We start from the raw sequence: 24,883 nt of genomic DNA, 5'->3' as shown, positions 1-24,883 counted from the left end.
TCCATGTGCTATGCGGCTGCTTCCCACTAGCTATCTACCTTACGTTTGGTAGTGTATATATGTCCACGCCACTCTTACTTCGTCCCAGCTTACCCTACCCTCTCCCTGTGTCCTCAAGTCCATTTTCTACATCTGCGTCTTTACTCCTGTCCTAGCAGGGACTTTTGAACACGACTCTTTTCCTTACAAAGCATCATGGGTATGGGAGAAATGAAAGCTAGTAGTGATATTACGTCTTTGCCTGAAACTCTCTTGACAGTGTCATTTTAAAATTAAAAAGTGGGGAATTCCCTGGCGGTCCAGTGGTTAGGACTCTGTGCTTTCACTGCCGAGGGCCCGGGGTTCAATCCCTGGCTGGGGAGCTACGATCCTGCAAGCCGCGTGACGAGGCCAAAAATAAAAATTAAAAATAAAAAAGCGTCTTGGAGTCTGTTCCTCTTGGCTTTGTGGCGGCCCTTGCCCTCTGGCCGGCCTCTTGCAGGGTACAAGCACGTGTTGTTTCTCTTTCTTGCTTTCCTGCTTGCGTCCAAATTGCATTCAGAGGCTTTACTGCCTCAGGTGCTGGTATTAGTATCTGCTTGGTTCTGAACTGTAAAGAATTCTTCCACAAATTCTTCAGGTAGATTCGGCATCAGCTGTGAAGACAGTGTTAGCAGTGTGGTTTCATGGATTGGCATTCCATTTCAGAGTGTTCCATTTATACAGGCTGTACTTTCTTTCTTTTTCAGACCCTCCTCATCTCTTTCCTGCATTCCATCCTCCCGTACCAATCGATGCAAGACACCATGAGGGCCGTTACCATTACGATCCGTCTCCGATCCCTCCATTGCATGTGTAAGTATTACAACTTTACCCGTCAAAGAAACAGCACAAAATACTGGCTTTCACCATCTCAGGATTTTTGTTACCAGCACAGCTACTGGTCTTTGAAGAGGTGATAGTAGTCTAAGATTTACTTTTGAAATACAGCAAGCCTGTATGTTCCTGGACTCACTGAAGCAAATCCCCGCTGCTTCCTGAAGAATGCCTGTCACACTAGGTGGTTGGCAGGTATTTCTTATATAGTTTTGCTGACATGTGTTCCGTGGGCTGTAAATACTAAATTAAAAAATTGGGCCTAATGGAAGGTTACCACTCAGGATGTGTATTTGGTCGAGAGCGGGTGTGAAGTTTTTCATGCTCCAATTTCTGTTACGGGAAGGTCCTGTTCCAGGGATGAGGATGCATCGTAATGAAATGTTCATGGTAAATTTTCATAGCCCCTGTGGTGTGTACACCAACGGTCACTTGATTGATGGGAACGTCACCCAAACAAAATGGCAAATGTGATTGAGCACATAGTTTACACAAAGATAAAAGGAGAGAATGGGGGTGATAACATACATAAGAAAAGGAAGAAGAAAAGCCAGATATCATATATGAGGCTAAAAAAAATGATACAAATGAACTTATTTACAAAACAGAAACAGACCTAGGAAACAAACTTATGCTTACCAAAGGGGAAAGGTGCAGGGGAGGGATAAATTGGGAGTTTGGGATTGACATATACACGCTCCTATATTTAAAATAGATAACCAACAAGGACCTACTGTATAGCACAGAGAACTCTGCTCAATATTCTGTAATAACCTAAATGGGAAAAGAATTTGAAAAAGAATAGGTACATGTATACGTATAACTGAATCACTTTGCTGTACTCCTGAAACTAACACAACGTTGTTAATTAATTAGACTCCAATATAAAATAAAAATTAAAAAAGAAAAAAAGGAAGAAGAAAATATCCTGGAAATTAATGTGATCTTACTCAGGTTAGGGGGGAAAGATGATCAGGTAGTCAGGATAGCCCTCACCTAAACTAAAATGGTCTTCGTTTGCAGTATTGTCCAGAAAACTGATATATACTATTAACAAGGGAAGTCAATCTTTGGGAGCCGCTGACCCTTATGAATGGCCTTGATTTTATCTTTAGTCATATCTGGTAATCACCCTTCATTCTGAGACAGTAAAGTTAGAAAAGCCCAAATAATACTTTGAAGAATACTGCTAGTTATTTGGATGGTAGATTGCATCTCCATGGCTCTTAGTTACAGCTGCGTAATTACATATACGCCAAAGAAAAATGAAGTTGTTTTAAAACAAGTCCTCCTCTGTGAACAGAATTAATTGATATTAACAACCCTAACTATATGCCCAAGTACACATATAATATTTTATCCACAGTTTTTTTGATCTATCTCCCATTACTGAATTGTAATTTCAGAGCAGATTTGCCTGGAGGTAAGTCATAAATCTGTGTTCAGATTTCTATAAGCATTAATGGAGAAGTGGATATTTAGGGAGAGAGAATGCAGAAACTTGTGACTTTATTCTTCAACTTTTCACTAGAACACAAGTAAGTATTTACAGGCTTCTAAACTCTGCTAAAAATACACTCAAATAAAACCAAGACGCCAATTGAAAGCCCCCTAATACAAAGGGAAGGAAATAATAATTTCAGGCTGAAACCTGCTACGGAATTCATCCTGTTCTACCAAAGTTCTGCAATACAGTTGGGACCACAAGGGTCTCAGACGAGGATCTGCCCTGTGGTACAGAGCCAGCAAGGGCCCACCGGGCCTGGGAGATGCAGATGATTTCTCCCAGACTCCAGTCTCTGAAGTGCTGAAGTAATTTAAATCAGATTTTCTATGGGATTTCAGAGTGCTTCACTCTTAAAAAATTATAGAGAAATTGCAAAAAGTGAATTTATATGATAGAATAAACTAGTTCCTCTGCGTTCATTATGGTTTGCCTTGTAATTAAATTCAAATATGAATTTATCAGTAAAAATCGCAAGTCTTGGTTCTTTGGCAGAATGTAAGAACAGCAGTCCCTCGTATAGATCACACTGTATGTTCTAGGCCCTAATTGCTGTATCTAAAGAATTAGCTCGCTAGAGATAAAAACACCACAGGATAAGGCAGGTCAAGTTTGGAGAATCCTAGGGGAGAGGGCTGCATTTTCTACCGGACTGCTGAGCAGGGATTTTTATAGAGTTTGATATAGTCAACCCTTTGTGTCTTCCGGTTCTGCATCTGAGGGTTCAACCAACCTTGGATTGAAAATATTGGAGAAGAAAATTCCAGAAAGTTCCAAAAAGCAGAACTCGAATTTGCAGCACACTGGCAACTATTTTCAGAGCATTTCCGTTGTATTAGGTATTATAAGTAATCTGGAGGTGATTTAAAGTATCCAGGAGGATGTTCATAGGTTATATGCAAACACTATGCCATTTAATATAAGGGATTCGAGGATGCACGGATTTTGGTATCCGTGAGGGTTGTGGAACCAATGCCCTTCAGTTACCGAGGGATGGTCGTCCTTCCTGCTTTTTCAGCCAAGCTTTAGGATAATTTTGCAGCAATTGACTAAATTGTTCTCTAGCTGCCTAAATGTTTAGTTACCAAAGATTCATGATGTACGGCTTGTAGATAGTCCTGAGCCTCCCAACACACGCTCTGGAGGTGCTAGGGGAGTGTCATGGCTGGGCACAGAGCGTGCTGAGCACGTGCTCTGTGGTCTCCTGGGACTGCTCGGCCTAGCGGGGTCCTGGGTGGAGACACTGAGCTTTTGAAGTAGGCTCTGGGAAGCTAGGGTCAGTCTCACCTCTGTGCCTTATAATGTGACATTCTGTCTGTGTTACCCTCAGTGGTCTTCCCTCCCTGCATGGCAAACACTGGTCAAACTCCTCACCCTCGAGGCCTAATTCAAAATCACCTCTGCTGGCTGTCCCGGAGGCTGTTCCTCAGAGAACCTTGTGTGCCTTTATCACAGCCGAATCCTCTTGCCTGGGTCAGTTATTGTTTAGCGGTCACTGCCCCTGCTAGATTTGCAGGCATTGCCTAACCCTCAGCCAGGCACTTAGTAAAGCATGCTCAGTAGACCTTCAAGGTCATTTTAGGCGTGGAGGGTAATCTAGGCAAATATAGCTTGGTTACTAAAATCTTAAAAGCGCATCTTTGCCAAGGGGCTAAAGCAGTAGCCTGGAAAAATAAAATGATTTTGTCTAGAAGTTGAATTCCAAAATGCTTGTTTTATACTTAGCTTCTAGAAAATGAGATCAAGTGAGCTTACGGAGTTTTTAGAATACATGTTTTTAATTATAAGTAGACAACATTTGGGGATATTCTCATTGTTTCGTACACATGATTGTTCTTCTGGTGCCGACTTCAAAAATTAAATTGTAAGTCTCTTGAAACAGGATGTGTGTTGATGATGGAAGTGCCAACAGGTCTCTGTTCAGAAGGATGGCAGACACTGCGATAATTATGCTATCGTATCCTATCATTAATGATTCTATTGAAAGAGGTTTGTAAATTGCTCCTCTTTTTAGATAAACCAGCCTGTATTAAGGCGTCAATGATATGGCGCAGAATTAAATTAGAATCTCAGAAAATGAAATATGCTCTGTATTAGCTGTTTGACACTTAATTTGCCTCTGAATGAGTACAGGAAATCACAAATTAACCTGCCTTTGTTTTTCCAACCGTGGCTTATTAGGTGTTAGAACAACTGCAGTTACAGCCTAACAGTAACCACCAAGCCTTATAAATATGTACGGAAATGCGTCAGTTTGTGTTAAAGAGCCCAGTTTGTTAAATGGAATGCCTTTAGCTTACCCGATTTACTCTCACAGTATTCTCCAGAGTTTATGGTTAGGCAGTGTAGACAGAGTAGAGACATTTAAATCGTTACAAATACAGTACTGGAAATAATGTTAGAATATGTTAGTATTTCCTTTCTTAACTCGAAATCATGAATTCAGATGTGGGATTTCTAAGGGGGACGTGGAATGTCAGTATCATCTTTCCCTGAATTGTCATGTAAAGGTTGTCAGAAAAATGTTTGATTCCTGCACTATGTTTATTTAATTCAAGTAGTTTGAAAATTAAGAAACACTGGATATGGGGAATTTTCCCTTTTCTTCTGAAAGTTATTCTCCACAGAATTCACCAGAACTTATGTTCAACAGCTAATTGGAGTGTCTTGTTCTCTCTCAAATCATTTGCTTTGACCACAGAGTCCATGTTTTATTAAGCCATGTAGAAAAAAGTACAATGTTTGAGAAAAATATCAATGAGTATATTTTATTATGTTGCTGAGATCATTTGGAGCGTTAATGATAGAACCTGAATCTGTAGCCACATGGTCAAGGCAGAAATTTCATGTGGTTATTTCTACTTCTTGGTCTTCTCTCTGCTTCCTGCTCTGCATTGTTTCCATCAGGGCTGTGGGGTTGCATAACTCCAGGAGCTATCATTGTAACCTACGGAAATTGATGATGTTCTGTAGGCTAAGGATTACTACTTGTTTTAAAATTCCACTTGGAGACGCAGACGTAGAGAATGGACTTGAGGACACGGGGAGGGGGAAGGGTAAGCTGGGATGAAGTGAGAGAGTGGCATGGACATATACACTACCAAATGTAAAATAGCTAGCTAGTGGGAAGCAGCAGCATAGCACAGGGAGATCAGCTCTGTGCTTTGTGACCACCTAGAGGGGTGGGATAGGGAGGGTGGGATAGGCAAGAGGGAGGAGATATGGGGATGTATGTATTCACAAGAGGGAGGAGATATGGGGATGTACGTATACGTATAGCTGATTCACCTTGTTATAAAGCAGAAACTCACAATTGTAAAGCAATTATACTTCAATAAAGGTGTTGAAAAAAAATAAATTTAAAAAATAAAATAAAATAAATTCTACTTGGAAATTTAGACAATGGGAATATTACATCCCTCTCCCCTAGAAACAGTTGTATTTTCAAGTGAGTACTTTCTCGTTAATGAAGAAAGCGCTCTTTCTCTTGCATTTTGAGTGTGTGCTTTTTTTTCTTTGCTTTAGTGTTAGAATGCATTTAAGCACGCTTACTTTTGAAAGTAATTTTTTGGTTTGTTTTGTTTTGTCTTTTGGCCACACTGCACGACGTGCAGGATCTTAGTTCCCTGACCAGGGATCGAACCCGTGCCCCCATGCAGTGGAAGCAGAGAGTCTTAACCACTGGACCGCCAGGAAAGTCCCCAAAATATCGATCTTTTACATACAGGTTTTTTGAGCCCAAGTTTCCTCATTTATGGACCAATATGAATTTCGGACTGTCCGTTTGCTTCTGCTGAGCTTGGCAATTCATTTTTAAAAGCAGGATCAGCCTCAGTTACTAATTGATTACAATAATTCGAGCCCCACAGATCTTGACAGTGGAGCTGAGAGCTACCCTTGTCTCGTGCTATGGATGCGAGCAGCGCTGCATCCCAAGCCAGCACTCTGACAGTCTGTCGCACTTCACCATTCACTTAACTAATTCATTTTACAAAATCAGCTTCATCTCTTCTCTCCTGGGGGAAATGAGTACTCATGTTCTCTTCTACTCGGCAGCTCTTTCTTCTCTGAGTTGCGTCAACGTGCCTCTTTCCAAGGCTGCCTGACTCACTGGAATTATTTCACCGAAGTATGAAGAGCTGCTTCTCCCACTAAAAGTGGTCCACTTCCTGGCCCCTGGGGAGGGGACAGGACACGGTAGATCATTAATATGAGCTGGGAGAGAGAGGGATTTGGAAATAAATGAGGCTCCCCCCGCCGCCACCATGGTTATGACTGCCTTTTAGGGTTCCGAGCGGGGAGACCAGTAGCAAGTTTGGAGTAAGAATAAATACATTTCTTTCCAGACAGAGGAAGCTCTAGGAAAAGATAGAGTATTATGGTAAAAGCTTAGAGAAAGAAAGTGGAAGTGGATGACCAGAACTACTACTCAGTTTCCCTCCGTCCTCTCCTCCCTCCCTGGATTCAGCACCTTGTGTGGGTTGCTTAGTGGGAATTCATCTAATAATCATTCAAAAGCAGCCTTCAACCTAGCCATCTACGTAAAACTTGGTGATGGGCTCATAATACGTAATAGTGATTTCGTTATTTTTATTCACAGGGAAAGCCTCCAGTAAAAATGTAGAGATTGAGCAAAACCTTGTATTTGTATTTGGGGGCATAACTTGTTTGGAATATTTTAACAGTACAATTTAAAATGAACACAGGCAAGTCCTTTTCCCCCGTGTTTGTGCTCTACCGTAAACGTTATTGAGACTGATAAAGTGTGATGACATATCAGATTTCGGGCATACCTTGTTTTATTGTGCTTTGCAGATTTTTAATTTTTTTACACATTGGAGGTTGCTGGAAACCCTGTACTGAGCAAGTCTATGGATACATCTTTCCAATGGCATTCGCTCACTGATAGTTAGCATTTTTTAGCAATAAAATATTTTTTAATGAAGCCATGCACATTGGCTTTCTCTTAGACATAATGCTATTTCACACGTAATAGACTGCATTATACTGTAAACATAACTTTTATGTGCACTAGGAAACCAAAAATTCATGTGATGTGCTTTATTTCCTTTATTATGATTATTATTTCCTTTATTATGATCTGGAACCCATAATATCTCCCAGGTAGGCCTATACATCAAATACTGTAGCTAACATTTTGTAACACTCACCTCCACCCTCCAAAATAAGAAAAGAAAAAAGAAGAGAAAAGAGAAGAAAAGAAAATGAACTAGGTTACAGTCACATCTCTTGGGGGCAAAGACCACCTGTGTATGTTTTTGCATTTGCTAGGCTGAGCCCCTGCCTTTGCAGAGTGCCTCCTGGATAAATATTGTTTTCCATGGTGATAATGGGCTCTCCTTTTTTAGGCCAGTGCAGGATGACTGCCATCCTCTTTCTTTTGTTTTTCTTGGTTTACTTTGGTAGCGCGTGTCACCTCATGCCAACAAAGCTAGCACACTGAGGACTCAAAATCAAAAGCTCGATTCCTTCTGAAGATGATGTTAATATAAATACCTACTGCAGTGTCAGATGCTCTCCACTGCCAAGTGAATTCCCCGATATTAAATTAGTTACTGGTTGTGAAGGTCTGAGGTCACCTTATGTGACTAGGTACCATTGAACTTAATAGCTGCTTCTCAGGCCCCTCACGTGGAAATACAATTAATGAAATTAGCAATCTTTAATTGATAATGTAATATGAATACCAAAATTCCAAATATAAGGGGGAAAAAGAAATGACAGGACCATTCACATAAAAAATATAATAATGGCCACAACTGACATTTTTGACTACTTACTGTGGGCGCAACTTTAGAAACTTTACAAAACTATCTCACGTAGTACTTAGAATATTCAGCCTTAGGATGGAGTTGTTATCACTAGCCTCCTTTCCAAGATGTGGAAACCTTGACACAGAGAAGTTAATGGTTGTGCCATTATTTAAACCTAGACATCAAACACAACACTCCTTGCACTTGACTTTCATCCTCTGCTCGTGAAAACGAACACTGGGGCCTTTGGTGCTCTAGTTTATACTTACTGGATGAGCCCAAATAGTTCTAACAATACCTGATAGGAAATTTTCAGTGTCACTGGCTGTCATCGTCTTCTGCAGAATTCTGAGATAGGAACGTGGCAGTGAGGAGAAGAGCTGGAAGAAGCCTTGTCTGTAGCAAAACAAAACAAAATTAGATACACATCAAGGTTTGCTACTGTAGAACTTGTAACCCCCAATAGCTGGACATTTATATATCCAGCTACATGGAATATTGGGTGAATTGTGATTCATCCACTTGGTAGAATATTGAAAAAAAAAGTAGCATTTGAGAAGACCATATGAAAACGTGGATAAATAATGGTCAGTGATTACAGCTGTGTACCCTATAAAATGTAAGCCAGGTTGGATGAGATCATAACATGTATCTGCCTGGAACCTTCTTCCCTAAGATGTCCATGGCTTGCTCCCTTACTTCATACATTTCCCTGCACAGGCATCTCCTCATCAGAGAGGTCTTCAATGAAGAACCATCTAATGAACAGGGGTTGACAGACTATGGCCTGTGAGCCTAATTCGGCCCATGGCTTGTCTTATTGGAATCTAGTGACTGCCGCTTATTTACTATTGTCTATGGCAGCTTTGGCAATCAAGGGCAGAGATGAGCAGCTGAGATAAAGGACATGGCCTGCAAAGTTGAAAATACAAAATTTCCCAAGGCCTGATCTAAAATAACACCCCCTTTCTAGCCTCACTACCCCCTTTCTCTGCCTAATTTTTCTTTTTTTTGTAAGTGATGCCATGGACCGTATTTTCGACTTTCAGGCTTTCCCACTGCTATTCCCAACATTTCTTGTTGCATATCGTATCAATTCACAAAAAAGAAAATAAGTCTTATTGTTTGGGTATCATTTCTTACGATCAACTGAAAAAATGTAGTCTGCCTCATTTTCAAGCACTACCGTAGACCACCTACATCCACAGTTCTCAGTCTAAGGATGAAAATATTGGTGAGTTTCAATTCCTAAACTTTAAAAATTTTGATGAGCTGGCGGTATCGGTGCAGGTGAACCCACCCACACTTTACTTTGCATTAAGAAATGAACATGAGGAAAATAAATGGTACTCCAAGGGCATACTACTTTTTTCTGTTTTGCAATATTCCTTTCTTTTAAAAAATTTTTTTGAAGTACAGTTGATGTACAGTGTGTTAATTTCTGCTGGACAGCAAAGTGGTTCAGTTGTACATATATATGCATTCTTTTTCATATTCTTTTCTATTATGGTTTATCTCAGGATATTGAATATAGTTCCCTGTGCTCTACAGCAGGACCTTGTTGTTTATCCATCCTATGTAGAATAGTTTTGTCTTACAGTATTTCTAATGACTGAAATATTGAATTCGGTCATTGGTTACAGAGAAAGCAGGCCCTAATTATAGTGCATATTCAGAGAGTCTGAGAGCCAGCTTCTTGGATAAATTCCTGTGTTCTTTGTGCTGGGCTCAGCAGTCCGGCCGGGAGCAGATATTGACTGAAGGTATTCACGGCCGCTGAACCAGAAGCTACCAGCTCTATAGAGCCTGCCGTCCAGCCTGTTGCAGGGGCCTGGGGGGCACTGGACTGTAACAGACTTTTTTCTTTGTGTACAATGCTTCCACTCATGTTAAGCCTGGCTTCAAAGAAAACAGAAATTTACTGCCATCGTTGTATTTAGTTTTCAAAGTACGCATTGGAGAAAATTGAACTTTCACAGAATTTGTCCCAACGGGAAGGCACTTTCCGGTTAGTTTTTAGGTGATACATACCACCCAAACCCAAGCTGCCTGCAGCTCTTCCTCTGTGGCCATCCCTCCCTCACTTAGGTAACAGAACCTGCTTTTTCCAAACCTAAACAAAGACATGCCATTTCCTATAGCCGCTCAGCAGGCTGAGTTCGTTTCAGACCCTTCCCCAGGGGAACAAAGGCTGGGGACACAGGGCTGCCTGTCACTCATTTCTTTTTGTTATTGCTGCATCCCCACCCCTGCCCCCAGTGAAATTCATACAGGAAAAAAAAAAAAAATACAGTGTTCGCAGATTTGTTTCCAGGAACCTGCCTGCTAACTTTTTGAATCCTAAGCAACAAATTGGCTAGATTTTTGCATCTTTGGTGATCCGAGCCAGCTAAGCATACTAAAAGGAAAGAGCAAGAGGAAAGTCTGTTTTCAAACTCATCCTCTGAGTCCAAGGGTAGTGATGTGTTGCAGAACATGCACTAGATAACAGTATTGAAAATAAATTTGAAATAAATATATGGACCATTTTTAGTTCCGATGTGATCTTTGTAAGAGGCATATCGGAACAGTAATGGGCATATCGCGACACTGCAGTAAAAATTAACCAGTTAAATGGTGCATTGGTCCCATGTTTACCTCCTGCTTTAACCCAGCGGAACTGGTGACACTATATCAATGTTTGTAACACTGGTGTTGATAAACGTCAAGTGTAATGAGAGATCTATACCCTTCACCTCCATCTCTCCTCTCCCGCTGTCTCCGTTTGTCTCCCTGTTTCTCTCTCTCTCTCCCTCCCTCCACACAGCCAAGGAAATTGAACTCAGAAGGGTAGGAAGTGGTAGGAACTGCTTTAGGGCATGAGAGTACAGTCCTCCCTTTGTATCCGTGGGGAATTGGTTCCAGGACCCCCACTGGATACCAAAGTCTAAGGATGCTCAAGCCCCTTATATAAAACGATATGGTATTAGCATATAACCTATGCACATCCTCCCATAAACTTCAAATCATCTCTGGATTACTTACAATACCTAATACAGTGTAAGTGTTAACATACATAGTTGCCAGCATGCTGCAGTTTCCAAGTTTTGCTTTCTGGAACTTTCCAGAAATTTTTTTTCCCCAAATATTTTCTATCCATGGTTGGTTGAAACCCATGGATGTGAAACCCCAGATACAGAGGGCTGACTGTACATTTCCAGTAAAGAAAAAAAATAAGGATCTCTAATCCAAAGCTATAGATTTTCTAACATTCAACCACTAATATTCTGGGTAATGAGAACATCCCACATGTTTATGAGTTATAGATATTTAAAACTTTCTTATCCAACTACAGAGAGATTATAATTTCATTAAAAATTTTGCCATTGGGACTGTCATAGGGAATAGGAACTTAGCCTCCATCTGAAAATCTAATTCATTAATACCAAAATGAATGAGCGGCAGGCAGTTGAAGGCATTCTTTTACAAGTTCACCTGTGAGGGTCCCTCAGCGCTGGTTGCTAGTGGGTACCTGTGAATAGTTCCTAAGGAACCTGACACCGCCCACCCGCCCCCCAGGCCCCAGTCATTCCTAAGTAGTAAGAGCTTCTGCCTGAGGGAGTTATATTAACTCAGTGCATTAAATAATTCCCAGGGCCTGACAAGGTTCATGTGTGTCTTCTACTACCTAGAATGAGTTTAGCACTAACTAGAGAATCACCATCTTCCAAATACATTCAAATAGTATTCACATATTGCCAAGTTCACCAGAAGTGAACAGTATCTTTATTATGTAAGGTGGGAAAAGGGATGTACTGACGGTTAAATGACCTGCCAAATGATTTGCAAAACAAATCACCAAACTCTGTTGCTTGAATATGATTTACATTTTGAAGACAGCGTTCAAAGAAAGCATTCCTAGCTTCCTAAAATGCTTCTTGCCTCTATTCAAAGAGATCTCTGACTCCCCCATGGAACAAAATCCCCATCTTCCTAGCATACATGGTTTTCAGCATAAACTGTATACACCCTTGAAAGTTTTCAGAAACAGATTCAAAGGTTAAATCAGGAAAAAAGGCAATCAGACTTCTAAAGAGGTCTCTGATTTTTAAAGGTTTTTCCTACTGTATTTGCCTGGGATATAACACATGAAAATTAGGATTATATGAGATTGTGTTAATATTAACATTTTTGGTTTCTTTAACGTAAGCGTTTTCTGTTATTTCACTATGCACACACACACACATATGTATACTCATATACATATATATACACACACTATATATATATACACACTCACATACATATATAAACACACATATACACCCCCAACACACACATATATATATTCATATACATATATACACACACTATATATATATATATATATATATACACACACACTCACATACATGTATAAACACAGACACACATATACACCCCCAAAACACACAGATATATATTTATATACACACACTATATATATATACACACACTCACATACATGTATAAACACAGACACACATATACACCCCCAAAACACACAGATATATATATATTCATATACATATATTCACACACTATATATCTGTTTACACGCTCACATACACATATAAGCACACACACATATATATTCATATGCATATATACACACACACACTATATATATTTACATGCTCACATACACATATAAGCACACATACACACATACACGGTGCTGACATCTGTCCATTTTTCTCGTGGTCATGTCAGCCTGTCCTGGAGCTTAGCTGATAAAAGACTGCATGATCTCTTCTTCATGGAAGTAGTCAAGAGGAGAAAAGAAAGTCAGCCTGAAGTATTTTAATCTCGTTTTAATGATCAAAATCTGGTCACTCAGACTTTGGATTTCAGGGCTGCTGAGATACATGTATCAATAGTTATTGGATGGAGTGAAGAAAAGTCCAATTCAAGAGTTTGCCACATGTCAGGGAACTGGGAGTATGGGGCTTGCTGAAAGCAGAGGCCCAACCTCAGGCCTAAGGCTGCACTGAGCTCTATGGAGGAATTCTCTCCAAGTCAACCGGCACCCGGTTGGTGATGTCCCGTGCTGTTTGTGAGACTTTTCAAAGTGAAAGTCCTTGAGCCCTTCATGAGTCTCTCTCCATCTCTGGGGTGTGCAGAGCAGGCTGTGTGTCTATGACGAAGACGGGTCGTACACTGGTGAGGGCCTTCCCGTGACCTGAAGCACAGTCAGAAACTATACTGCACCGTTTTTAGTTTGGCTGGACTTCCCCACCTCCCCCCATCTTTGGACCCAGACAAACATAGGACTGTTTCCTTATTTTGATTATCGTTGTTTGGTGTTTCTTTGTTTGCTGGGAGGAGGAAGGTGAGAGGAAGTTGAATTGGAAAGACAGAAAACTAGAGTCTGGTCCCTTCTCCCCCAGTGCAGGAGGGAAACGTCCTTCAGGGTCTGTTTGCTTTGCAAGGGTGTTCTTTGATGAGGTCTTTGTCTGGGGGACCCCACTGAAGTCTCAGTGTGCTCAAGCTTTAGAAAAGGCTATTGGCCCGTCTTTGTTTTCTTTGTTGAACTGTTTATTTTGCTTTCTTCCCACGAGGTTCCCTGGCCTCGCTCTGATAGCGCTTTTCTGCATGAATTACATTCCTCGGAGCCAAGTCTCCGAATTCTTCCAGCCCATTTGATTCGGGCCTGGGTGATTAGTCCACAGCTTCCAAGTGCCGTGGACCTCTGCTAAGCAGAGTGCTTGTAAGTGCCCCTAACACGGAGACCTAAAGACATTTTGTAACCTCATTAGCGAGAGGGTAGTGCTTCATTCTGGTTTAAAAACATAGACACAGACCTACTAGAGAATGGGCTTGAGGATATGGGGAGGGGGAAGGGTAAGCTGTGACAAAGCGAGAGAGTGGCATGGACATATATACACTACCAAACGTAAGGTAGATAGCTAGTGGGAAGCAGCCGCACAGCACAGGGAGATCAGCTCGGTGCTTTGTGACCACCTAGAGGGGTGGGATAAGGAGGGTGGGAGGGAGGGAAGAGATATGGGAACATATGTATATGTATAACTGATTCACTTTGTTATAAAGCAGAAACTAACACACCATTGTAAAGCAATTATACTCCAATAAAGATGTAAAATAAATAAATAAATACATTATATGAAAAAAATAAAAAATAGCTGCTGTTGAACCATCGCTAGCTTGAAACTCACGGAAGGAGGGTACTAGTCCGACAGTTCAGGTTCATATACTCATGCCGAATTCAGTAACATAAATTGTCCTGGGCCGGGTGGGAGGGGAGCCCGCTAGCTCCATTCAAGTTAAATCTACATCTGGAATTTCATAATTATTTTGTACAAAATGCATGTCTGTGTAGAAATAATGAACAACAGTAATGAAAATTATGCAGATATCCTCATCATAGCCGTTATATTTTCTTGTGCGTATATGTTTTCTGAAGTACAATTTATGACTGAGACAGAGATGGGCAGTGAACAGACTTATGAATTATGGTTTTTTTAACCTCTACTAATATAGATTAAATATTTGATTCTTTAATGAATTATGCCTTCATGATAGGTATCGTGAAAGCATTGCGATACCGCCAGAAAAAATTCAGCTGTCTTAAGAACAAAATTCTCTAAGGAGTCTGTTCACCTGTTTTTAACCATTTTTTAACACGTGAGAAACTTGACTCTGACACGCAGGTAGGGTGTGCTATACCTAACAGGGAACCTCCATTTGTTGACAATGTGCCTGGAAGTGGTTTTGACTTGAAACTTCCCTAAGGAGGACCAAAGAGTTTTTCAGAGATGATTGAACACGCAATCTGTGATGAAAATTATATGCAGTGTAAATGCCCATATAGACACAGAAGCTCTTCCTTAAGGAAGTGGGGAAGGTCCCGAGCCGTGTGGCCAGGGCCTGGTTCTGGTTTCTTGGGATCCTTTATCTTCTTGCTGGTCCTGGTTCGAACTGAGCTCTTAGTGTCAGATATTTACGAGCCCTTGGAATGGCTGCGTGCTGCGGGGCCCAGTCTTTCTGTGAGAGTCTGTGTTCTCTTCGGCAAATACATGCATCCACTCTGCGGGATCGTGGCGCTTCTTCACACGGGGAGGATTTGTTTGGAAGATGGGAATTAAACCTCTTTTGGCTACAAGAGGCCCTTCCTCCTTGGAGTGGGCTCTGAAAACAGATCCCCCAGGGAGCCAAAACACAGCTGTTGGAATACTTCCTGTGTAACACAATTAAACATCCCTTACAAGTAGGACTGGATTACAGCTTTGCTGAGTAATCGCCTCTGAGCATTCCTCCTCCCCACCCAATAGAATGTTGGTGACATTAGCCCATGGTAATGCTTTTTTTCCGGGTTTCAAAGTGTAATTCCTGAAAATTCCAACCTAACTCGATTCCAACCTAACTCGATTGGCTTCGGATGAGTCTCTGTATAAGCTGTTTTCACAATAAATGTGGGCCTCACTCATTTCCATCCCGGCTCTGCCACAGATGCACTGGGTCCTTGAACACGGGCCCTGACCTCTCTGGGTCTCCTTGTTTTCATCTGTGAAGTAAAACCATTGGATTAAATGATCTTTCAGATGCCTTCTAACATCCCACGGTTATGGAAAGTTTAGGTTTGTTCATGGTTTTTTTCCTTAGAAGAGGAATCTATGAAAACATCCTGGCCCTGATACGTACATGCCCACGTGCCAGTTTTTTCTCCTACCCTCTTTCCTCCTGTGAAGATCTGCTGGGAGAGTCTTGCACAAACTCTGGTTGTACCTCCTGCTTTTTTCCTCACACTCTCTAGTGATGCCTTACACATCCCTGGGCCACCAGCACACAGGGCCCCTGGGCGCCTTGTGTGCCCCGTAAATCTGTGAATGTTCAAATCAATTCCCTTTGGAGTGAAAAGGTCACTGGAAAATCCTACTGTCCTGGTTGTTTAAAAGCCTCAATAATGCTAAAATATAAGTGCATTTAAGCATGGATGCACATACTTGTATTTGTCTTGGAGTAATTTTCCTTTGTGATTAAAATTATAGACTTGATTTGAATCCAGCTTGGGTATTTACTATCAGATTACCTACTCTGTCCAAGCCCAGTTGAATTATTCAGTCCCATGTGAATCAAGTATTCAATGAAGGAGCAAATAGATAGCACATAACACAGCCTCTGGCACGTCATAAGTGTTTGACAAATGGCAGAATGACCGAATACATGTCTATTACCATATTTAAGCCATCTATTCTAAGTTCATCTTTTCTGCACCTTTTAACATCTCTGAAATTGGAATGTATCTTACAGTCTGTTGTGTTTTACGATTGCTACTGGGAAGTGGCAGTCATGAGGAAGTTTCAAGTATCTCTTTTTTTAAATTTAATTTAGTTTAATTTTGTTGGTTTCAGGTGTACAGCAACAGGTATCTCAATAAAATTACTTTGCCTTAGATTTTCCTTTTTGTGCAAGTACTACCGTGATATATGACAAAGCCTCTGTCCGAATAAGCCTGAAAGAGCTCTTTTCATAAGTATAAAGTAAAAATGGAAGGTGATGAGGAAGAACTATCCTTCTGAGTGTTTCCTAAAATAATGCTGGGTCTTTAGATCAATAGCATCTTAGCTTTGATGAAATACGGTATAGATCATATATATATTGACTGTGTAGGTTTGTAATCAACAAAAAAATTATTTCATCGTCGAGGATGTTTTTCCCCCAAGAACCCAGCTGATTTTTCCTCCATGTTGTGATAAAGGACCCAGTTGCAGACTGTAAAGTTAAAATGTAAAGAGAGTGTTTTCAAAATGCTCCTGCTGCCTGAATCATACGAAATGAAAAAGGAGGCCAACTTCAGCCTGAAAGGGTGTAAAGCAGGGAAGTGTATGTTGCCTGCTGGTTGTGCTGGTGTATTTGTGCGGATGCAAAGCACAGGCTCTCAGAGGGTAAGACTTCATGATTAATGGTGTTTATTCTTGACAGAAGCCTCCTTTATTTATCTGCAATACAGTTTAGCGATTTTATCAGGCACCTGAATGAGAAATATTCAGTCATACCAATATTGCAGTGTCAATTGAGTAGAGTCACTTTTTATTATATCTTTCTGCCTTATCACCTGCACAGTAATTTTCTAGCAGAGGTTTGATATGGAAAGGCTGGATTTAGCTGTACTTGACACAAAGCCTCTTCAATTTCCCCTAAAAGTTCAGGCTGCTCTTAGAAATGTGTGTGTGTGTCTGTGTGTGTGTATAATATATAAACCCTCTCTGTTATCCAAGCAATTTCAGGATATGAAAGAATAAAGATAAAATGCACAAACCTGGATGGGAAAAGTGCTGTTAATATAAAAACATCTAATAGCCATGAACTCACTGGTAAAAGCTCCTTTAGGGTTTAAGCTGAGGCTCAGTACCGAACCGTTTGCATGGCTCCATGGTCGCGGTTTCTGCTCATCCATCATCATCCGAATCCAATCAACATAAAGCCAGACGCTTTCATTTCTCCAGGGAGAAATATGAAAGTTGAAGACCAGAGTGGCCAGGGGCAGGGGGACATCAGTCGCAGTGATGATGGCAATGCCATTCAAAAGAGGGAGACGCAAGAGGGAGGAGATATGGGGATGTATGTATGCATATAGCTGATTCACTTTGTTATACAGCAGCAACTAACACACCATTGTAAAGCAATTCTACTCCAATAAAGATGTTAAAAAAATAAAAAATAGAATGCGGAAAAAAAAAAGAGGGAGCAAAAGACATAGAAACAAACTTATGGTGACCAAAGGGGAGCAGGGGGAGGGATAAATTAGGAGTTTGGGCTTAACATATACACACTACTATATATAACATAAATAACTAACAAGGACCTACCATATATAGCACAGGGAACTATACTCAATATCTTATAATAACCTATAATGGAAAAGAATGTGAAAAAGAATATATATATAACTGACTCAGCTGTACACCTGAAACTAACGCAACATTGTAAATCAACTATGTTTCAATAAAATTTTTTTTAAAAAATGAAAAAGAGGGAGCAAAGAAGGAAAATGAGACTCAAGTGAAGTGTCACTGAATGTTCAAACTACCCTTTATTCAAGTTACAGACTTGGTAACATGAATTGTCAAAACTGCTCAAAGGCAGACGGAAACAAATGGTTTGAATCATAGAAAACATTGGATTTTAGGACCAAAAGATACTGTAACCCTGGTGGGTGGAGTGGAGATCATCTCATCCAGATCCTCACATTTTACAGATGAGAAAAGTAAAGCCCAAAGAGTGGGCTTTAGAAAGGCTGTGGTCCCATGCAGGTTCTCTGAGGGTAATCTGAACAGGTGATTTCCACACGTCATATAGATATTCCCAGTAAGTTCAATCCATCCTTACTTGTGGTGTCAGAAGACTTGCTTTCATGGGGAAGAACAGAGTGCAGTAAGAGGCTGTGTGCTTCCTTTCCCAGTGGCCAGACGGATCTTCAGCCTCTCATGATGTCATTCCCTTTGCCTGGAGCAAAGTTCTCCGAAGCCGGGATGACAAGAACCCTAGGAGCCGGGATGACAAGAACCCTAGGACATTGCTGTGTCCTTATGTAGAGCTTAATGCTTCTTTCCTATGGAATGATATAGACAAATTGTTCCCCCAGGACATTAGATCATTAGATATACACCTTTCATATTTAACTTATTTTGGAAGAGTTTGACACCCTCAGTGTGTAACTGAAAGTGGGGTCTGGCTGCTCACCGCTCAAAAGCCAATAAAGAGGCAAGGTTGGTGGAAAGGAAAGTTTGCTTTATTTTATAGCCCTTGAGAAGGAACTAAAAGTCCTTGACTACGCTTAACGACTAAATTATTATTATTTGGTCTCCTTTGACTGCTTTCCTTTGTTTCTCCATTTTCTCACTTCTCTGATTAAACTTATTTTTTGGCTAAAGTTTTCCACAGACAAAAGGCAGGCAGAGGACATGGGTTGGGGGGCGGAGCAAGGACCACAGGGTCCTGTTCCATTTCAAGAAGGGTTAAAAGTCTAGAATATCAAGAAATGTGTCTGGTATATAGTCTTGATCAACATGAAGTAGAGTCTCACAAGATCTAATTCCAGTTAAATCTAAAGAGCATGGCACTTTAAAAGGGCCTCTTATTTTCACCTTTACTAAGCCAGAGGCCCCTAGCAAACCTGGGGGATCTTCTTCTGGAGGAGAGCTATTTAGATAATAATAGTTCCTTGATGGACATCTCTGTCTTCACTTAAAATAGGGGTGATTTAAAGCCTGAGGGAAAGTGTGAGTCAGAGGCATCTTGCCAAGGATGATAAGAGACAACCCAGTAAACACTCTAGTCTGTAGTTAACAGTCATCGTAATAATTACAAGGACTGTGATGATGATGGTCCCAGAGAAAAAGTCCACACCAGCTCCTGTCCTGGAAGACACACCTGAGCTCAACGTGCCAGACGGCTGTTGATAAAGGAGTTATTTGAGCCGGTTCTTGAAGTAATGCTTACAAAAGTCAGTTAAAACAGCAGCCTCATCTCTCCTTGGGTCAGCGTTCCAGATGCACCTGTCTTTGTTATAAATGTCCTCCATACCATCTATAAGAGGACTCAACATGAAGCAAGGATTAAACTGTGGAACCTAACTTCCTGTTTCTAATTAATTATGTCCACTCAGTATCTGAAGCCTCCAGCTGGGAGGCTTCACACTTAAATCCTGGCTTGGGGCTCTTGAGATGTTTTAAGTATCTGTTGACGTTAAATGGTGGAAATTTCCAGGTAAATGATACAAGCACAGGCTTGTTTGTTTAGTTAATTAAATCAGCAGTTCTAATTGAATCTTGTGTACTACTTTACTGTCCTTTTTCCTTATACCTGGCGGGTATTGTGGCTCAAATTCTACCAGAGGGTGTCATAGTTGATAGAATTCTACATTTTCAGAAAACGTTAACACCTGAAAGAAAGAAAGAAAGAAAGAAGGAAAGGAGGAAAGAAGGAAAGAAAGAAAGAAAAGAAAGAAAGTAAAAAGAAAAGAAAGGGAAGAAAGAGAAGAAAGAAAATGTAACACTGAGGAACAAACGCCATAGGACCCAGAGATTTTCTAGATGCTGTAATTTCATGAGACTCAGTCCTTGGTCACTCCACGCTGTTGTGTTTCAACATCTTTCTGTTTTGAAGTGTGTTTTCTTCTTGGAAAAGGACATGAGTTTGCCATTTTGCCTGCTGTTTGGGGGGGGGGGTATTGGTAATTCATCAAATTCCAAACAATTCCAATCTATTAGAATCAGTGGAAAATTGGCAGGAATGTCAGAGAAATCAGACTTTGAAATTTTCGTCCCCGCACCACCTCATTTTCTTTTTTCATGGCAGTGAAGTTACAGAATAATCATGCCCTTGAATTTACTTTCGGGGGAAAAAAAAATCCCATCCATTGTACTATGGTCAGGTGAAGTCACTAATCTCTTTGCTTTGTCCAAAGAGGATCGGGGGGACCCTCCTAGCTGACACCAGGCCGGCTCCAGAACTGAGGAAAGGAATGCACAAGGATGCAATGAAAGCAGCGTGGCTTTAGCCTTGACCACCCAGAGCTCTAGTAGCAACAGCAGCAGTAGGAATGAGCGTGTTGGTCATAGGGGCCAACATTTACTGAGAACTTACCACGTAACAGGTCCCCGGCTAAATGCTTTATGTATATTTTCTTATTAAACATTAAATAGTACAGCTCTTGGGCTTCCCTGGTGGCGCAGTGTTGAGAATCCGCCTGCCGATGCAGGGGACACGGGTTCGTGCCCTGGTCCGGGAAGATCCCACATGCCACGGAGCGGCTGGGCCCGTGAGCCATGGCCGCTGAGCCTGTGCATCCGGAACCTGTGCTCCACAACGGAAGAGGCCACAACAGTGAGAGGCCCGTGTACTGCAAAAAATAAAAAAAATAAGAAGGTCATTCTCAAATCCCTTGAAATGATGTTTCCCCATTAAAACAAATATTTCTCTCCCTTTCTCTCTCTCTCTCTCTTTTTTTTTTTTTGTTAAAGAAATCAACCATAGCCCTTGAATTCTCCCTCTAAGAAAATATTCAGCCTCTTAGCATTAACGTGTACATTAAGTGATGTCCCTTCACCTTCAGTGGCTACTTCTATCCAAATCTTATCTACTCTTGGCAGCACAGTTCATGTTGCATATTTTACGTAACCAGACTGCATCCTGGAAGGCTCCTGTTGATGCATTTTGACCCATCAGATAAGACTTGTTCTATATACACTTTATGTGTGTGTGCCTTCGCCTCCCCCCATTTGACTATAAACTCTTTGAGAGCAGGGACCAAATGACCATATATTATGTTTCTTGAAATCCCCCAAAGTGCTAAAATCATAATGGATTCTTAGTAAATGTATTTTCAATTAAATGTATATCAAATGAACATCTCATTGAAATATTCATCTGTGTGGTTATACATGTAGCTTTTCAAAATTGAAATCCAATATGGTAAATTTGTAAAAGGCCTAGGTCAGTTAAAAATTCATGGGAAATACTCTTTACCTGCAGAGAAGATGAAAATGAGATTTGAAACTGAACCATCTTATCAGCTAGCAGTTTCCCTGGCAGTTCCATGGAGCAGATATTTCCAGAGGTGTGGACAAGGTTAAGGGCTCGGAAAGTGATAGTAGAGCCTCCAGGACTAGGAAAAGTTTGAGGAGGTTACCAGCCCTAGCCTGAAGGTGCAGGCAGAGGACAAGGGCAGTGAGGGCTAGAGCCAAGGAAGAAGGGTCGCACTTGGGGAGCGGGGCCCTTGCGGGGAAGAATGCCACCAGCAGAACTGTAACTAGTGGAAGGAAGTGAGGGGAGTTCATACCCTGACTTGTCTCCCCTCTGCCACCAGTTCCTGCCGGTGCATCTGCATAGTGGAATCCCGAGGGAAAGGGAGCCTGCTGATTCAGACCACAGAGTGCAGCCTTCGGGGCATGCAGAGGTTCTGGGGTGAAGGCTGGCAAAGTGGGAAATAACCAGCACACGCATGTGTACGTTGCAGGGGCGCGTGATGACTCTGGGGCAGCAGTTATCCGAAAACTCACCTTGAATAGAGAAAAAGACCAAGTTCAGGACTATGCAGATTTCCAACGATGTCTAGCGTATGAGCCGCGGACATTTTCGTTATCTGTTTCTGTCGCTGTATGGAAAGCGACATGTTTTATTACAAATTTGGTTTATTAGAACTGTGCTTATTGAGTAATTAATTAGTTGATTAAAAATACATTATAAGGGGTAGCTCCCCTTTGTTGTCTGTTAAGCCACTACTTGAATATGAAGAGTGTGTACTTATTATGGAAAGAACAAAATTAAACAAAAATTAACTTATGTAGAAAAAAAAACCCCAGCATCTCAGTCTTCTGGTAGTCGAAGCTCTCATGCGTACTGCAGAATGCAAGGGGTATGTGTACATTTCCAGTGTTCCAAGCAACATGAAAGCGAATTGTAATGATCCAGCCTATAAACCTTGTTTAATGCTCTCATAATGGGTAATGCAAATGATGGAATACTGTGATTTTAATCTTGGCATTTTAGTAACCCAATAAGATAGATGAAAAGGCAGTAACAAATTAGATTATATAATGATATTTCATTTTAACTAAGAAGTCCAGTTATTCTCTGCAGTACATGTTTTTTTTGTTTTTAAGTTTATCATAGTATAATGTTTAAAAGGCTCTAATAAGAATCCTCTACTCTTTTCATTGTAATCTATTTTCATGACCTTATAAAAGGATTAATCCAAAGTTAAATTATTTCCACAAACAAACACAAACTTTATATTTCTTTATTGTCTTTGGGGAGAACATAAAAATAATCCCCACCTGCTTTCTTGTCTGAAGCTATACTTCATTTATCCATTGGGCGATATGGAAACAAAATGGCAGCCACACCTTGGGTCTTCATGGCCTTGGGAAGACAGAGAGGTGGAAGCAGTATAGGGGACGTTATCCCTGGGTGGGCAGGCCGGGGTCTTAAATGCATGAGCCAAGATGCAGAGGTCATGGAACCATAGCTCCTCCCCTCGGTGATGCTCTGGCCACCCAGACAACCCTCTACAGCTTGCACATCTTTTTCCTAGACAGCAGTTTTATGATTTAGCTTGAGGGGGTCACAGGCCTATTTCTATACTCTTTGGCTACAACATAAACAGTGTGGGATCCCTGTTCTTGGAGCAGTTCTAAATTTCAGTGTTCTTCCCGGAATGTTTGTTTGTTGTTTGTTTTTTTTCCTCCATGGTTTGTGTTTGTCTTCCAACCACGGAGCCACGTATAGCCCCAGAAAAGAGAGAACTGAAAGCTACAAAGGCAGAGAGAGTCATGAGAGGCCAACAGTAATCTTCAATTCAATTTCTGTGTGTATCTACTAAAATATAAACCGAGAAAGTGACACCTATAATTTTTTTTCCTCGTGCGCCTGTAATCCACAAATGAAGATGTTTAGCAAGCTTGACAAATATTTACCAGGTCAACTTTAGGATAGTTTTTGAAATGATATATGTCATTTATGTGGAAAACTTGGTGACTGCCTTCCTGACATTTCCCACCTCTTCTTTCTTCAATAGAATTCACCCCTCTGGCCGTCAACTTGAATGGCTCTTTCTTCCAGCGGTGAATACACATCTGCCTATTAAATATAAAGTCTTCCCTTTCAGATTTGCTTTACAGTTAAAAGCAAAATAAATGACAAATGATCTAGATGCCAAGAATTTGGAAATGACTCTGTTAGGTAAGGTTAAAAGCAGCTTCATTGAAAAATTGTAGTTTATGTATGTTTACATCCATGTCAGGTGGCTGCCACGGCCATTGTAGTTCAAGGCTAGGTGCTCAGCTTTGATGACTTAGAAAGCCATTTTTGTCAGTCTTCAGTGCTAGAGGAGGGTCATGCTAGCCCAACTCACAAGAGCCTGATTTGGAGACAGAAAGAATAAGTCATCAACTTTCAGTGAGAAATTGAACAGCAAGGAAATGAGAACACCAGTCTCCAAAAGTCTTGCTATTTGGACATTTGTTTGCTGAACTGAAAACAGGTGACACACAAAAAAGTTGATGGATGGTTCTTAAAACCACCAAGAACATCAGCGGCCACCACCATTTACTGAGTGCCCTTTGCCGGTGGTGACAGCAGCCCTGGCAGAGAAGTGTCATTGTTCCATGTTGTGTATAAGGAAACACGCCTCAGTGACAGAGTCAAGGGTGAGCCTGAGTTCAAGTCCAGTTCCTTCAGAGCTCTTGCATTTAATGATAACTGAGTTCATGTTCTTAACCACCTTGTGTGGTTTTACGATTTTGAGTGGAGGTCCTGGGAACCCCGAGGAGATGCTCCCGGGATACTGACAGGTTGGGGAACAAAGCAGACAGGTGTGTTTCCACCATACGATATGCTTTGAAAAAAGGGTTCCAATATTTCAGTGTTTGAAAACCACATAGTATGCTATATTTGCCATCCCTCATATGCATGTGTGTGTTTATGTGTATGTATGAGTATATATGTCCATATATACATTTGTCTCTGTTGTATATGTGTATATATTAGGAGTGGAATATATTAGTATAGTTTGTGAAATAAGTTGTATGCACGTATTCAGCATTTATTAGATACTAGGCTCAGTACATGAGGCTTTAGTTATATTCACTTGCCAAGACCCCCAAGAGGTAGGTATCCTCCCCATTGGACTATTTAGGACAAGAAGGGGGTGAGTATCACGGCCAAGGTCACACAGCTGCTGTCCCATCCACGTCGGTTCCCCTTCAGC

At 41.0% G+C, this 24,883-nt stretch overlaps 1 protein-coding gene across 1 annotated transcript in view; it reads left to right on the top strand.

Moving 5' to 3' along the window:
- Nucleotides 1-24,883, top strand: part of GLI3 (GLI family zinc finger 3) — a 267,060-nt gene that overhangs the window by 149,348 nt on the left and 92,829 nt on the right. Inside the window, exon 3 of the mRNA XM_024732944.1 lies at nucleotides 729-834. Within this exon, the coding sequence (XP_024588712.1) occupies nucleotides 729-834 (106 nt within the window). The remainder of the gene's footprint in view (nucleotides 1-728; nucleotides 835-24,883) is intronic.

The sequence above is a fragment of the Neophocaena asiaeorientalis genome, unplaced genomic scaffold, assembly GCF_003031525.2.
Source record: "Neophocaena asiaeorientalis asiaeorientalis breed wild unplaced genomic scaffold, Neophocaena_asiaeorientalis_V1.1 scaffold56, whole genome shotgun sequence".
In the NCBI taxonomy this organism is placed as follows: Eukaryota; Metazoa; Chordata; class Mammalia; order Artiodactyla; family Phocoenidae; genus Neophocaena; species Neophocaena asiaeorientalis.
The sequence above is the reverse complement of the archived record's forward strand: the minus strand, read 5'-3'. Positions and strand labels throughout refer to the sequence as shown.